The 17,378-nt window shown below is 42.5% G+C and overlaps 1 protein-coding gene across 1 annotated transcript; it reads right to left on the reverse strand.

Moving 5' to 3' along the window:
• Nucleotides 1–4,634: 4,634 nt before the first annotated feature.
• Nucleotides 4,635–16,479, reverse strand: tgfb1a (transforming growth factor, beta 1a). Its single transcript, XM_069161054.1, has 6 exons — nucleotides 14,221–16,479; nucleotides 9,892–10,176; nucleotides 9,519–9,753; nucleotides 8,709–8,859; nucleotides 6,009–6,119; nucleotides 4,635–5,900 (listed from the first exon to the last, which is right to left on the reverse strand). Exons 1-6 carry the CDS (start codon nucleotides 14,549–14,551, stop codon nucleotides 5,853–5,855), a joined length of 1,161 nt encoding a protein of 386 aa, XP_069017155.1. The 5' UTR covers nucleotides 14,552–16,479; the 3' UTR covers nucleotides 4,635–5,852.
• Between the last annotated feature and the right edge of the window lie 899 nt (nucleotides 16,480–17,378).

Consider the following 17,378-nt stretch of genomic DNA (forward strand, 5'->3'; position numbering starts at 1 on the left):
CTGGCATGCCTCTGGTCCGCTGGCTTCAGCCACTACACGGCTGCATGTTTCCAAAATCCTTCACTTTTCATTTGTGTACCACAAAAATGTGCCATTATGTTATGATGCCATAATCACACGGGATTTATCTGCACTGATCAACGTACTTTCTACGTTGACACAGAATCGTACAACTAATATAAGCTCCAAATAATGATCGTTTTGATCGTCAATTAATATGCTGGTCAGTTTCTTGAATGAATCGTATAATTAAGTCTTTAAACTGAAAGCAAATCCCCCAAAAATCACGTTTTCAGATGTTTTGTCCAACCAAATGTTAAAAAACCCAGACACAGTATGTTCAGTTTACATAAAGCAAAAAAAAAAAAAGAAGTTGTAATTCCTCAAATGAAAAGCTGCAATCTGGACCACCATTTAGTTCGACTATCCTTTAATCTTTTTGGCTCTGTAAAATGGGGTCACTTGGGCAAACATAGTTACAATTAAACCCAAATCTGCAGCCCTACAAATACTTTTAGACTCTTTTAGCTCATTGTTTTGGTTTTCCCAGCCAAGTAAAACATCTTGTTAAACAGCTGAATATGTTTCACAGCAATTGGAGGAGAACATTACGGCGCTAACTGAAGAGTGAACGCTGGACCGGCTTTTGGTTTGCAACAAAGACCTCTGATAATAAATTTAAGGCCGTCTGACTGACAGCTTGTTTAAAAGGTTTTCCGTCCCCAAGTCAACCGAAACAAAAACAACTGATAAACATTTTAAACTGCTGTTGTTGTGTTCACATCCAGTACAATACTACATTAGCCTTTAGTTTTTAACAACTCCAGAAAGAGGTTTCCGTTATAAAGTCAGTGAGTTACAGATGCTATTGTAATAAACGCTCGATGGGGGCAGCTATGGGACCCTCAAACATCGTCCCTCACCGACTCTTCCCTCCTCCTCGGTTGGGGCTGTGAGAGTGAACTTCTATTTCGAGGCTGCCTCTCCTCTGGGTGTAGGTCCTACATGGTCGTTGTTGTCTTTTCAGGGCCAGATCCTCTCCTCTGTTTATCACCCAGGGAGATGGTAGCTGTTTATAGGCGCTGATCTGTCCCTCTGTGTCCAGGGACACGGAGAGAGGTTCTGAGAGGGAAGGAAATGGATGGGCGGTACCGTGAGAAGGAGCCAGTCCAGAAATGTAATTGGTACCTTTCCTTTTTTAGAAAACATTTCTTACTTACTGAGGTCCAGCAAATGAGTCAGGGCATGGCATGCTGTTTAACTACACTCAGACACTCTCACACGGTTTGTCATACTTTCCCTTTGTACTTTTCACTTTGAAGAGAGCTTTTCTCCTCCGTCTTTGATCCTCTGTATCTTGAGCTATGATGTTCGCTACTGGTTATATACATGACAAAGAGCCCAGCCACCATCCGGTGAAGAGGAAATGAGCAATTTTCATTTACCAATTGTTGTTTTCCTTCAGTTAATTTCTAATTTGTAGTCATCAGTGCTAAAATATATTTGCTAAATTTCTAGCGAGCAAATGTGTGTGGTATTTTATTCCGTACTTCCCTCATTCATTCAGTCACCTACATCTTTTTTTTTCCCCCTCCCCTATCTCTTGCCTTGTTTAGTTCAGGTGAAAACTCAAAACTCTCAGGCAATCTTCAGAGAGCTGGCTGGGGTTAACAAAAAAGATTAGAGGGTAAAGAGAGAAAAGAGGAGACGAAGCAAGAGATATGGTTGGGTGGCTCACACTGTGATAAGCATCGCAACTTAAGCTGCAGGTGTGAAGGAGAGGGACGGCGGTAAAGGCAGGACAGGTGAAGAAGGGAAAATCTGTCAACTCACTTCTAACATTTTGCCCGATGTTTAACATGTAATGACTCACTGAACCGGTAGACAAAGGTGGTCGAGTCATGGATTAACTCATATGTATTACAATCTTGTTAACGTGTGTGTGTTAATATTTTAAGATTGTGTTAGCAAATTTATGCAATATAGTAATCTGGGTGAATTAGAAGAGGAAATAATCAAAACTTTTATGAATGTAACCTCAAACTATTTAAAATCCAGTGTATGAAGTGAAACAAAACAAAAAGACTACAATTGATTTAGCCTTTTAATACAGTTATAATATCTAACTTTATATTTATGACTAACTAAAGTAAGTAATCATAATAAAGAAATATCATATTCAAAACAGGCAAAAAAGTGAAACAAAAACATACATTTGTTCAGCCAGACGTCTTTTATCAAGAGTTACAATGAACATGTAAAATATAAACCAATATTATTTTTAAGAAAAAATAAAAATTTAAATTACAAAACAGTTGTAACTGGGAGTAGAAAGGCATGTTTGTTGATGTGTGTGTATTTGTGTGTGCTTGCACACAGACTCAGCACCTGGAGCAACAATGGATTTGAACAGCTGTGTGTTTGTGAAGCAAAGCTGCGCAGCAGCAGGACATCAGAGTCTGTTATTAAGGTCGTAGTCAGCTCCGTCTACGTCCACCAGGCTGCTTTACTGCTCCACTTTTAATGACCAGTTGTGGCAAAAGATTCATGGACATATAATTGCAAATGTCATAGATGTTGTAATAAGACAGAACCCGAAATAGCATTTGAAGACCAGCGGCGCGGCGAATCAGCTTTCATTTAACGTGATCAGTTTTCATTGTGAACTTGTAAAAATACCACAAAGAAAGAAATGGCTCGAGCAACATTACGTGAACAGAGCCTTTCATTTTTTTGCAGATAAACGAAGATGAAACACTGCATATGGATGCAATTAAAGGACCAATTATGTAAAAACTGATGAAGAGCAACAACAGAATGATTTTCTGGTTACTCATGCAGTCATAAACTCGGCACGTGGACTGTGTTAGTGGTAAACGAACACCTGCTTGACCTTGAAATGCTGCAGGCATCCATCTCAACTCTCCTCTCGTGTAACATTTGTATGCGTATTGAGGTGCTGCCTATAGTTGTCTTTGGACAGAGGGTTTTCTGGGATGTGCTTTTCTGTGGCAGGAGGTGTCAGCAGTTTGTTTCAGTCCCATAAAAAGCCAGAGGGCCTGAGAGGAAGCAGCTGTTGAGAAATGAACATTGGTTAGAAGGACAAGCCTACTTGAGTTTAACTTCCCTCAGGCCCTGTTCCATTAACACCGTGATAGATTTATGAGCCTCTTGACATTCATACACTTCGTTTGGTCATTACAGGGAAAATAAAAAAAAAACATTTTTAGAGTCAAATTTTAATGATCTTGTCTTCTCCAACAAAACTTATGTCTTTCGGTAATGATCTTGTTTTCTCGGGAACAAAAACAACTCTTTTAACACAGGCATTTTCCCTGCCAAGATAACACAGTGCATGTTATGCTTTGGCAGCATTAATAATCAAGACCTGGCAACAGATCATTCAGACTGATTTTGAGAGGTGATACAAGAGGGGATTCAATTATGCCGATCACGTTTCATTGCACTTTGTTTTTCGGTCTTCGACGAGCACTTTCCAAACAGGCGCTCTTGTGTGTTGTCTCATTGGAACAAAATTCCTGTGCTTTCTGGGTAACATGACCAGCTTTGGAACAAGATAGCACAGATCGCTGTCACCTTGTTAGCAGCACAAGCATCCCCCACACCACTCACTGGCACAAAGCTTATGTAAGGCATTTGATGTTGGTGCGCTGGAGCTGTGGCTGTGTGTCAGTGGGTTCAGTGTTTTCATGTGTATGTGTAGAGTATGTGTGTTTAATTTTCCATGTAGTCACTGCCCTTAAGTCTGGGACTTACCAACGGGTCTGGACCTGCTCTCCTCATTCCCAATTCAGCCTCATGGGCTGACAGTAATCCCTTGAGTACAGAGGGAGAGGGGTGGGGCTGGTAGGGTGGGGGTGGGGTGGACAAGGTGCATGTAGATAGTAAAAAATTTTGGTATGGCATGCATCCCTTCAGGTAAAGGGAGTGCCAAGAACGGGTCCATGTGTCCAGGAACTCCGGTGTTGGTTTGGCCGCTCACAAAGCCCAGCAGGACTTTCTGCTCTTCCTCAGTCAGTCCACGGTTGTCTAGAGTAAACAGGCATCCAGTGGTTGTCCAGAAATAGTTCACATGCACCTGGCACACTTTTCCACTGATCTGTGGATCTGTCTTCTACATTGGACAGTTCACAACCTAGTTTTACGATTTTATCATCTGCTAAAAGAAGTGTTATTTGTTCCCTGTGCATTCTCAGTGAGACAAATCCTCATCAGCAAAGAATTAGATGTGAGATATTTAAGGAGAAGAGTATTTGCATAAAGTGTAGGAGGAAAACCCGATGAAAAGTGGGTTTCATTGTTCCACAATGGTCCTGAACTGCAGCAAATGACGTTGCCATCTAAAGTCACAGTTTTGTTTTTGTAAAGTTACATTTCAGTAAAGATTTTTTCCACTTAAGTAGACTGAAACTGAAACTACTAAGACAAAACTGCATTATCTGGTTGCATTCACGTCCACATAATTGTGTATGTGCCAGTATGTCTTTCTTAATATTGCAAAATATTCTTAGAATCAAAACAAACACATGACCTGACAAGTGCAAAACACACTTACACAACACAATTAATTCTCTGCCAAGTGGAAACCTCTCCCAAAGTTTTCCACTCTGATGTGATAATTTAACATGTTTATTTCCAATTTTTTTTTAAATATTTACAAAAAACAAATTTCAAATAGCAAGTGCACTTTAAAAATGTGAAAAGCTGAAAAATGTGTTGGTTTTATTTGTAAAGCAAATCCCAGGAGCTGAATCAGATCTTGAGTCATGAAGAAAATATCACATTTCAGATGAAAGTAAAGACTTTCTCTGAAAATAAAAGACAATAATTTACCCATGTGTGATTTAAAAACAAACAAACAAAAAAACAATAACTCTGAGTGACTTCCCTAAAACCAACACCACAAACACATCCTGTGACCATCACCATCTAAAGACGTGGTGTCATCACTCGTATAACCCGCTGATATCACTCTCGGCTTTGACAGACCAGGAGGCTGCAAGGACAATCTGGCATTCAATTATGAACACAAAGATACTGACATTAAAGGCATTGTAAAAATCACATGGGCTGTAAAAACAAACAAAAGAAAGTACGACAGATGGACGGTTCCTGTGAAACGTTGCCTCGTTGGCTGAGGAGTCCACCCTTTCAGTCTTCGGGGGTTTCCCCAGGTTGGACTATCCCCTGTGTTGTTTTTTTCTTTCTGTCCTTTGCAATGTTGCTCGTTTCCCAAACACCTGCTGCCTTATCTTCCAGGAAAACCCCAACAACCACAGTTTACCACCTGGGATTAAGCACCTTTTTCTATGACCTCTTTGAAAGCTGATGTGGCAACCAGAAGGCAATCATCTGTGACAAATGAAAGTTTTTCCCATCAAGGTCACTTTGGTCCTCGTGTGCTTTTTTTAATTTTTTAATTTTTTAATTTTTTAATTTTACAAATCGTGGTAATCCTTCTCCATGTCAAACTGACACACTTTTATATGTATCATTTCTCTACAACTCTGTCCATCCAACAAATAAATAAATTCATTTCAAGACAGATATTTTTTTTGACTACTGCAAGAAGAAAAAAGTATATACATAAGAAATTATTATCTGTAGCATAAAGAAGTCCCAGGTTTGACGTGTGTCCAAATGCTATAATAGCAGAGCTTGAAGGAGAAAAGCTGGAGATCCTGTTGACTTTAAATATTTTGTTCCCCTTGTCCACATGACATCTGTGTCTTTGTCTCTGTCACATGCTCCTCTCTGGTGCCTCAAACACAACTTCTTCCATCCCTGTATGTTTTGAGAGGAGGCAGAGCGCAGTGTGCCATGCTGTATTTTTAGCTACACTTGCAGGACTTCACGATCATGTTGGACAGCTGCTCCACCTGAAAGTAAAAATGCACAGTAAATCATCTCTAAGTGTTGGCTTCCCACAAAAGGTTCTGTAAACATGTCGCCTCAGAATGACTGTTTCACAGCTGCGGTGTAGATACCTTGTGTTGCCTGCCCACGTAGTAGAGGATTGGCAGTGGCTCCAGTGCTTCGGGAACACAGCAGGGCTGGGCAGAGGCTCCTGGGTTGTGATGCTTATACAGAGCCAAAATCTATAAACAACAACATAATGGAAACATCAGAACACTGAGAACTCGAATCGCATCAGTTCATCACCAACAAGTTGTTTGCCAAAGCAGTTGTAATGCAGGATTAAGTTTTAGAGGATTTACAAGAGTGCTTTTGTTAACCACTTAAACACTCTTTCAATATTTCATTGACTCACTATTGTATGTCAAAGTGCTGCATTTTTTTTTTTTTAAACATCCACGAAAGTAATGGTTATTATCATTAATAATTAATATGTCGACATATCAACACAACGTTATCATTTCATTTTTCTTATTATTCAATTAATCAGTAAATCTATAATGTCAGGATATTAAGCAAGATGTCCATCCCAATATTCAGAGCCCTTGGTTACGTGTTCTAGTTGTGTTGAAAACTTGGGAGAAATCTGAGTCACTCAAGAGGGTGATTACTTAATAAGCCTTTAATCAGTCATGGCTGTTCAATCATAGTAAAAACTGCTGCCTACGCGTTTCAGCCTCTCAGACACTCATCAGGTCATCAGGTCATCAGATACAAATCAGCTGCCTTTGGGCTGTTCCTTATGTGTGTTGGTCAGTGGTCACGTGACCAGTATGGACCAATGAACTGTCACCCAGTACATGGGGAGCAGGTAAAGACACCTGATAGGAAACATAATGTCACGGACTAGAAACCAAATGCAAATATGAATCAAAACTCTCTTCATAGTTTAACATACATTTGGGAGGCTGTGGCTCAGACGGTAGAGTGGGTTGAACACTAATCAGAAGGTTGGTGGTTCAATCCCCAGCTCCTCCTGTCCACATGCCTAAGTGTCCTTGAGCAAGACACTGAACCCTAAGTTGCTCCCGATGGTGTACCATGGTGAATGTGCTCCTGATGGCAGCACCTTGCATGGTGATCTGTCTCATTAGTGTGTGAATGGGAAAACAATGTTAAAGCGCTTTGAGACCGAAAGGTGATAAAGCGCTATACAAGTACAGACCATTTACCATTTAAACATTAAGAGGCAAGAAACATTTAAACTGACCCAGTTTTACAAAGACAGGAAAAAAAAAACAAAGGCACAGTTACAAAAATGGAGACAAGTCAAGTTCTCCATTCAAACCAGGTTATTGTGTGGCTTTTAATGTGTAAATCCAAAATGATTCTCTTTGTAAGAGCCTTTTTAACCGGTCGCCGCCTCTCACTGACTTTTCTACACGCTCGGTACCAGATACCCTCAATGAATTACAGTTTCCGTGGTCAGCCTCTTTGTAATGTAAAGGCATTGGGTACTGTGGATTTCCAGTTCTAATAACATGTTTATGTTCAGCCAGTCTGGCTTTTAGTTCCATTTTGAGGTTCAAAGAGGTTCAAGATGACTTTTTTACAAATTTATCCTGAATGACAAACTTGTAAAAAGATGTTGAAGTTGAAATTGTAATCATTGCTGTAATATGATCAATACCAACTGCTTTACTGAAATAAGGCCTAAAGTAGAATATAAAGTCATTTATAAACTGCAGTACATCTTATGTTGTTTACAGACTTGAGTGTCCATGTGGCTGTTTTTCTACATTGAAAGAACAAAATGAAACTGAAAGCCAGACTGGCTGAACATAAACATGCTATTAGAACTGGCAACCCACAATACACAAAGGTTTTACATTACAAAGAGGCTAAACACGGAAACCCACGACAGGTTAAAAAGGCTCTTACAAAGAGAATAATTTTGGATCTACACATTAAAAGCCACGCAATGAATGGAGAACTTGATTTGTCTCCATTTTTGTAACTGTGCCTCTGTATTTTTTCTTTTTTTCTTCTCTTTTTGGAAAGTTGGGTCAGTTTAAATGTTACTTGCCTCTTAATGTTTAAATGTATGTTAACCAGTAAGAGATTGGCATGAAGGTTTTTACTATGATTAAACAGACATGACTTGATTAAAGGCTTTTTAATTCATCACCCTCTTGAGGGACTCAGATTTCTTCAAGTTTTCAACTCAAACTATTTGATCCCCAAACTGAGGAGTACCAGAGGGACATAGGGAGGGGGGGGGGTATCGTAAAAATATTCGTGTATAATCACCTGAAACACAGACTATGTTTGTTCTACATAGGGAGTGGGTCCCTTTCCACGGACCAAGCCAAGTTGCGCCGCCATGTTTCTACCATCGTCCCGAATGGACAAACCAAACACTGGCTCTAGAGGAGATTCTCTATCTGTACAATCAGCAACATCACTGCTAGATGACACTGAATCCTTCACACGGTTCCTTTAAGAAGCTGAAGCTTGATCGATTATCATTTAAGGACTAAGAATACGGCCAGGTGCCCCGCAGACATCCTCCGAATGCGGTTTGAGCAGATCGGATCTCAATGCATCCTCAATTTGCCTAAAGCGCGCTGTCAGCTGTTCTTAGACCTGTCCACTTGTGATCGGATCACCCTGGGTGTTAACACCAGGTGTGAATTGAGCTTAATTCAAAGCCTCTTAACAAGACCTGACTCTCATGCCACACACTTCACTACTTAATGTGATCGACTCTACTGTGTGCACGAAACAAACCAGCGAAGGGGAAAATCGTGTTTGCGGATTGCACAATTTACCTGCGAGTATTTGTTGTCAGCATTCCAGATGTAGGTGCAGGACCCCATGCAGTAGTTAGCATGGTAGCCTGTTGGCTTATGTATCCACTTCCAGCCCAGATCTTTCCTGAAGTCGATGTACAAGCTCCGCACACAGCAGGTCTCCGTTTGGCTACAGAAGAGGAAACAGGGGAACGTCTTGAGTGTGCGACGACGTGGTGGATGTGGTTACAGCACAGATGCCGTAGAAGGTATACAGAGGACACTCTCACGCCACCCAAACAAACTCCTGAAGATTTACTCTTTTTAAAAAAAAAAAATATTTATTTGTTTACTTTAAAGTCTGTCTGATGTGTTGCAGTCACATTCAAATCAAAATTGAATTGTAAAATCCAAACTGTCCCCTTAAAGCACCGAGCCGGTGATCCACTGGGGCTCAGAAGTCTTTGTCAATGGTTTGAACCCCACGTAGTCCTGTCCACACGCTGAAGTGTCCTGAAGCACAACATTACATTCACCCAAAGACCAGGCCGTGTGCTAGCGAGGCGGTTCCTAGCATCACTGCGTGGGTGTGTGTAACTGAATGAGAGGCGTATTGTAAAGTACTTCCTTCTAAGGTTGTAACATGCTGTGCAAATGCAGTCCATTTACCAAGCAGCTGATAAAAGGACCGCAGACATGTACAGTGGATAAACAGGACAAGCTGATGTTATTTGTTTCACGTGTCACTACATTTTTGAAGCTGGAAAGTTGCCCAGAACAGCTTTTTTTTTTTTTTTATTGTTATTGCGATGAAGTACAGGAGGATGTGACGTGTGCAGAATTGCTTACGCTGTGCAGGTGTCCCTCGTATCAGTGGAGCGTTTGCTGCGGGAGGTGAGGTGGCTGCTGATGTTCTGAGGGATGGACATAGTCAGGATGTAGGGTGGTTGCTGAGTCATCTTTAGCAAAAGTTGCGTGTCTCCCCGACTACTTCCGGTCCCGGAGACGGAAAAACTGAAGCCGCTGTCGGTACTTGTGTGGCCACATTCACAGAACAGCCGAAGTTGGAAGTTTTGTTCATCCTCTGGTAAGACAGAAATGTATTGAAATTGAGGAATTTAAAAACTGGTTGTTTCCTTTTGTATGTGAAGATTAATGTTATTTGGAAATGGACAGAGGTCATACTAGTACCAGATCAATAAATAAAGCTTGCATATCTCACCGGTCCCTGCAAGCCAGCGTCGCAGGGGTTCACTGACATCAAAGGACAGCCATTTGTCTCTCATGAGATTAGAGATGAAGCGGGAAGCGTGGTAGCGGGCTGCGTTCCCCACCATGTAGTACAGCTCCACTCGCTGCTCAGAAACAATGGTGGGTTTCTTGATGAGCATCCGAAGCTCTGCGCTGGTCAGCAGGCGGTAATCTCCCACGCTGTTCCGTATCTCAGAGATGTTGAAGGACATCGGAATGATTTTGGAGTTCATGGTGGTGTCCGAGTTATTTTGTTCTGTGTGATTTAAAGACAGGCAATGATTTGTTTTGTAGATTTCATGTAAAACGTGAAAAACAGAGGTCATCTATGAGCTGATCTGTTTGTTTGTGATATATTATGCCTAATATATTTACATTGGTTGTGTCACATTGCTTAGTGTTTATCTGTAAAGAATGGGGACCCCCCTTGATGGCAATTGTTATGTTTGGTCTGTTTCTAAGTGATTCCTGATCTGTGTTGTTTCTATTTTCTCTCACTTTTCTCAAGAGTAGCACTGAAAAGTTATGTAATCTATCTTGTGTCCCCGGAGGTCCACTGTGTTTCTGATCATTGCCAGACTACACTGAGTAAATAATCTTCACTGTGACATCTCTTGGTAAAGTAGATGTAATAGAATTTGGCAATGGGTCATTTAGGTACTCTAAGGGAACAATCAGTGGACATGTGTTTCAAAGTTAGTTTATATTCTCTTCTGAACTTTTCCTGCATTAGCTAATTATATTTTCTCTCTTGGTATTATGACTGTGTAATTTACTACGTAAAATAATACCTCGATAGTTATCATTCTGTTTATCATAAACTTAATCAAAAGGTTTTTTTCACAGTCTACACACTTGAGTGAAATTGAAATTGAGATTGTGTTCATAGTGTTACTCAATAATCATAACTGCAGCCAAACACTCATGTGCACCAGCTGCTGGAGAGCAGACCACAGTGAGAGTTTTGTTCTCTTAAACCATTGCTGCCCATATTTGCAACTTGAATTCCTGAGTCTGCCCATATCATGACAGCAGGAACATTCCCCTACAGAGCCTGATAAAAAGCAGAGCCAAGCTACTGGAGGCTTTAACACCATAAATCTGCCAGTGCTACGTCACAAAAGATTAAGTCGGACAGAGTCGTGCAAAGAGAAGCACGGGGAGGCAGAAGATCGAGAGTGGAAGATAGAGTAAGAGGCGGTAGGAGGGTAAATGCAAAGAAAACAGCAAAGTGAAGAATGCACTCATATGGATACGACTCACATTTGTTGAGAGGTGGAGGAGTGTGAGTGGGGGTGTGGAGAAATTGGAGATGTGTATCAATGGAGCGCAAGTTCTGGCCCAGGCCCAAAACCTCTACTCTGCCTCAGCCTGTCAAAGCAGAGAACTCTGCTCGCAGGTCCGGGAATTACTCCTTGATAGAAATTTCAACCCAGCCTTGCATACTTGTGCTGCATACTCAGTCCAGGCGGTACCAGGATACTCCATGTCACGGCTGCTTGTGTATCATCTACCAGTATCAACATCTGGGTAGTTGCTGATCTCGTGTTTCAACTCTTTGCAGTGAAACTGAAAAGAGCTGATGTAGGAACGGGAAATGAGATGACATTTTACTGGTCCCACCCAAATGTGTGGTCTTAAGGGCATGAATGAAAACGCAGAGCATCATGACGGTGTGTAGTACGCGGAGAGCAGTGAACCTGCAGAAACCAAGCAGCACAAAGTCCCTCGTCCCCGGATAGTTTGAGAAAAGTGAGATAAATGTGTTCGGGGTTAGAGAAGTGTTTGTGAAACAGGAAATTAAGTCACTTCCCTTAAGAAGCATTTTTGGCTGCAGTACCATAATTACGCCGAAGTTTTATCCTCACTTCTACTTTCTAATTAACACAGCTTGCATTGTCTCTGGAGGCCGGCCAAAAGTCCACAAAAGTTTGAGGCAACAAAGTGCAAAAGTTCTTCTCGGCGATCGGCTCGGATGATGCCTCTCTCTTCCAGGTCGGGGTAAAGATAGCACCCTGGGCTGCGTGCTATGGGTGTGGGGGGGGATTTGTGTGTTGATTCAGGGCCTATCCACAGGTAAGCGGGGACAGCTGTTGTGACAGGTAGGGAGACAGCTCTGTAATTACCAGTGGGAGGAACCAGATTCCAGCAACTGGCTAAATATCTGCCTCCCTTATACTCTGCTCCACCCTCCCACAGCCCGCTCATCGATGTCTTATTTCCTCCTCTCCACCATGTTTGACACATGCTGTGGGACCCCTGCTGTTACTCCTCTCCTCTTGTAACTATAATAATCACTCCAGAACACTGAAGTCATTTCACTCCTGAACAGTGCAAAGTGGCTGATTTCCAAAAGGGAGAAAAAGTTCCCTCTGTAAACGAGCTGAATTACACTTGGACGGCATCACGGTGAATTTGTGTGGGCTTCGAGGGAGGGATGTGACTGCTAACTTGGCTGAAGGAATTTAGCCTAATAAACCACACAATTACCATGATGGAGACTAAAACTATTACGTTCTTAACTGCTCTGCACACAAGTATGTATCCCTGGAGGAAACTGTGCATCGTAAAATTAAAAAACAAACTCAAATTTATATATATATATATATATATATATATATAAAGTTATTTTAATAGTTAAAACACAATCCTCCATCTGTTACACCTTATGGAAAAACAGAAGCTAGAATGTCTCCCTCCCTCTTGTGTGTCATTATCAATTATTGCAAAACAGTTCTTGATGAGCCTAAACATGAATTTGGTATTCTCCTTTTTTCCAGTGTGCGGAGGTCGACTTTGTTTCAAGGAGCCGGACTGGGCTAAGTGAGTGGATGGGTAGAAAACAAGCGCTCCCCATGGGCACCGCTCGCACCGGACCTGAGTCACTCACGACCCCAGTGGTCATCAGCCTGCCTTCCTTCCTGCCAAGCTGCCCTGTCACAAAACACGCTGTGAACACACTGATAATAAGCTCAGGAAACTCAGGAGAGAGAGAGAGAGAGAGAGAGAGAGAGAGAGAGAGAGAGAGAGAGAGACAGAGAGAGAGAGAGAGAGACAGACAGAGAGAGAGAGAGAGGAGTTATTGTGGTCAAATAGACACAGGAATGAAATGCAACATGCCCTGATGGAGAAAGAGATATGATGGAGAACAAGTGACAGGATAAGCAAGGGAGAATCCAATGCTCAAGTTACAGGAAAACCCCAATCCCTGAGGGACAAAGTGAGCGGGAGGAAAAGAAAAAAAAGAGAAAACGAAGAGGAATGAGACAGGGTTAGGGGGAATGAGTCCATTTCGTGTCTTCTCTCATCTAATTTTTCTGTTTTCCATCCTGTTCTTTGATTTTCATCTGAGCAGAACAAAATCGTGCCCTTCATTTTGAAAGTTGCTTTGTTCCCTCTTTGGTCTGCACACCCCTGAGCACGGTCCATCCACTCTAGTCTTTCTTTTGAAGTGGTGGATTAAAGGGGGATCGTGTGGATGCCTGCATGATATGGGTGAGGAGTATAGGCATGTAGAGAACAATGGAGCATAGAGACAGAACCCCCCCAAAAAAATACAAAATATGTTTATCATAATAGCTTGGGAGTCATTGCACAATTACAGCCAAAACCCATTTGGCTGAACAAACATGCAGCCTCGCCAAGCAAACAGCACAAATAAAACCGTAAAAATGCCCTTGGTGTAATGAAAGCAACATCGAGCATCGCACCAGCTGCGGCGCAAAGTCCAGCTAACATGTAACGTCTATGATCTCTGAACTCTCCAAGTTGCCTGGAGATGTTGGGTGGAGCTCATAAGGGGTACACATGTTGAGGGAATTTATGGACCTGATTGGAATCGACACTAGCCATCGGGCAAATACCGATAAATTGGGGCTGCCGCGGTTAAGTTTTGTCTGTCCCAGTGATCCACTTAAGACTTATTTGGGCTGAAATATAATTACGTAACATTCTGTTAAAGCACTTAACAACACCAACATTTGTCAAACCTTACAAACTTATTTGTCCCTCTGCCATTAGTAACTGTTATTTCAGATCATAAGAAGGAACCAGTTTTCTAAGTCTAAACTATAAGTACAGCTACAGGACATTTCCCTCTGCGCGCGTGTGTGTGTGTGTGTGTGTGTGTGTGTGTGTGTGTGTGTGTGTGTGTGTGTGTGTGTGTGTGTGTGTGTGTCTGTAAATGTAGGGGCACAAATCAGTCAATCAATCAATCAGTCCCTCATTCTTGACAATTGAGTTTGGCCTCACCAGGATTCATGACTTCTGTATTGTTGCTCTTGAGTTGTCTCATACTCACCGGTCATGTTGAACTTGTGTAGCACCTTGGCAAAGTACTCCTCCTCCTCCTGTTCTGTGGTGACGTCTGTCTGGACCTCGACCTGCTGCTCCTTCAGCATGTCCTTGGTGCTGTTGTAGAGGGACAGCAGGTTGCTGGGGATGTCTTCATCGTCTGAGGTCTGATCCGGCTCGGGCGCTTTTGGCAAACGCAGCTTGCTGAGGATCTGGCTCCTGATGGCCTCGATGCGCTTTTTCTTCACCATCTCCAGGTCCACAGTCTTACATGTAGACATGCTACTCACGCTGCCCACCGTGTACACGACCATCAGCATCAAGAACCCCAGTTTCATGGTGACTACTCTGACAGTGCAACCACTCAAACACTGCAATTCGTAGAGCAGATCCTCCCTCACCTTTTCTTTCACTGCCTGCCTCTGACCGGGGGATGCTTGGGGAACAGTGAATCACTCCGTGGAGAGGTGTTACTGACGCAAGGTGTTTACACACGGCAGAACAATTACAGCAGTGTGGAGAGTCCTGAAAATTTGTGTCCACAGCCGTCGCCACCGCTGTGAATAGCACCTAACACTCCTGTCTTCTTTGCATAGAAGCAGGTGGGGAGAATCCCAGTGGGCAGACAGACATCCAGTGATGAGCCAGCCTCTGACTCAGCCACGCAGGTAACAACAATGACGTCCCAGACTCTGAAGGGAGTCCACAGCTGAGCTGTCAAATGATAAAAGAGCTCATGCACACAAGACAGTTCCCCAAGACTCAGAAAGCCTCCAGAGCACGTGTCGGTCCAAAATCATCAAAATCTCAACACAACCTGGTTCTGTACTCACAGATCGACTGATATGTTTTCAATTTCTCCACTCGCAATATTAAATGGAGTCCTGTTTTATTCAGAGAAAGTATGTACCACCTCCACGTGTCCACTCACCACACAGTCTCTCATTACTTGTCCCCAGAGGCTAGTTGAATGTGAAAGGAGCTGAAGAACACTGAGTCGCAAGCTTTCTGTCCCGCTTGACCCACAAAAGGTCCCTTCACAGATCATTCAGCACTTCTCTGTATGAATTTAATGTCAGTTATGTCATCTCTAAAGGTCTTCATGAGGAAGAGAAGTTAGCAGTATAATGATCCTGTGCTTAAAGTGGAAAAAGTAAAAGTTTGATCAGATGACCTTTGGCTTCCTTTACAGGCCAGATAAAACTCTCAGGGGCTTTGAGTCAGCCCGGCGCGAACCAAATATCCACGCTGAAGCGAAAGGAAGTTTAGTCTGTACTTAAAACCTTTACTTTTACACAGTCATTCAACACAAGTGGCAAAACCTCTGCATATCCCTAACGAAAAACACTTGACAAACATGAGTTGCTCTCAGCTCTGACTACCTCTTTTTTTTTTTTCCTCTTTACCAACAACAGCATGTGATCTGTGAACAGCTGCAGTACACCAGCAATTGCTTTCAACGCCTGCGACTCATGCCCACTTCACAGACAGGGCAGCTGTCTCCTTATCCAGTCTCTTCATTCTCCGACCTGATAATATTATTCTGATTAAGATTAAAACGACACGAGCAGGTCTGCTATCCGACCTGTTAAACTGTCAGTGTCCAGGAAACGCCGTCCTCCTCAAACACATAAGAGTTTTACACACCTTCTCTTCTTTAAATGAGCGCACCATGCAGACAGCAGCAGCAGGAAAGAAAGTCCCTCTCAGCTTGCACTGTTCTGGCAAATTGTGAATGCAGGGCTCGTCTCTGTGCTTCTCTTCCCTCTATCCATCCAACGGTATCACCTCGTTTATGCCCTCCGTAGCTCCTTCACACCTTCTCCACTGACACGACTCCCTCTTCACACCTCTATTTAACCGTGCGTCGCTGCTCGTGCGCTCCCTCTCTCCTCCTGCTTGTCAGAGCTTGCTGGTGACAAAGTGATTTGTGGTGCGCTCAGATAACTTTTCTCTTGCACTCACTCGCTCTCTCTCTCTCTCTCTCTCTTTCTCAAACTCGTTTTTTTCTCTTTTTTTTCTGGTTCCTGTTGCTCGTCTAATAGAGCGAGGAGCTCTCCGCCCAGGAAATGAGGGTAACGGCCTCAGTGTAAAACATCTGCTGTTCAACAGAGCTCTGCTGCCTGACTTCTGTCCACATCAGGAAACCAAGACTTCAGAGGCACCATCTCTCTCTCTCTGTCTGTCTGTCTGTCTCTCACACGCCCTCCTGTCCTGTCTCTGTCTGCCACCGAGGCAGTGACTGACATGTCAACAAGCCTCGCATGATAAAAGTGTCTCACCGACGCTGCTTGGCTGAGGATGCGTAAAAGTTTGCCAGGCCGGAGAAGGAGCGGGTGTTAAAGTAGAGTTGGTGAATGTGAGGAGATGGGAGAGCCAGCAGGGCAGGGCTGTGTGGGTGCACCGTCCCGGGGTCTGGTTGCTTCTTAGAGGTCGGGTTGTGTATTTTCAAAAGGAAGGCTAGACTAAAACAAAGCAGTGATGGTTTCAATCATTTCGTCTCCGTCTGGAAGGATGATTCAACAGGGAAGTGAAGATAATTAACTGCCATTGTGCAGTTGATGGTCCTGGGAATTTTGTTAAAAGGTTTTTCCCGAATGTATTTCCTATTGGTGTCTATTCTTAGTTATGAAGAATAAGCTATTCATCAAACACTGGTATTAAAGGGTGACATTTAACACAAGGAAACGCGCAAAAATCCCCTAAAATAAACCCAGCAATAACACCAGCAATAACACACGTCAATGATCACTCAAACAAAGAAACCGTGGGCTATATTTGTATGTCAGCTTCTCTATTTCTCTGATTACCATTAATGATAAGATGATAAAAAAAATAAAAAATAAAGATGACTCAAATGTCAGCAACTATTACTGTAACGTGTGTTGGGAGTTTAGATGGGCATGGACTGCCACCTGGTGGGCAAACATGGTACTTTGTTTAAAAGGAGAATGATTCTCATAATATAATGCACCAACAAGTTTGGGGTCATCAACCTCAACCCCTTATGTTGCTGATACACATGTATAACAGCAGTGCAGAAATCTTTTCCTTGTATTATATTGTGTGACAGATCAAATAATTGCAGCAAAATTAGAAGAAGGAAAAGTCTTACATCCACCCAGAGCTTCATCCTTGATTAACATGCAGAAAATGTTCTTCTTT

Source organism: Embiotoca jacksoni, unplaced genomic scaffold, assembly GCF_022577435.1.
Source record: "Embiotoca jacksoni isolate LCO1_2020_lvr unplaced genomic scaffold, fEmbJac1.0.p SCAF_28, whole genome shotgun sequence".
In the NCBI taxonomy this organism is placed as follows: domain Eukaryota; kingdom Metazoa; phylum Chordata; class Actinopteri; family Embiotocidae; genus Embiotoca; species Embiotoca jacksoni.

What these genes read in the sequence shown, in the direction of transcription:
- tgfb1a (XM_069161054.1), bottom strand. Translation starts at nt 14,551, where the DNA reads ATGAAACTGGGGTTCTTGATGCTGATGGTCGTGTACACGGTGGGCAGC. An exon ending in ACGCTGGCTTGCAGGGACCG is followed by an intron (nt 9,754 to 9,891) that starts GTGAGATATGCA and finishes CTGTCTTACCAG; the next exon opens with AGGATGAACAAAACTTCCAA. An exon ending in CTGACAACAAATACTCGCAG is followed by an intron (nt 6,120 to 8,708) that starts GTAAATTGTGCA and finishes TGTTGTTTATAG; the next exon opens with ATTTTGGCTCTGTATAAGCA.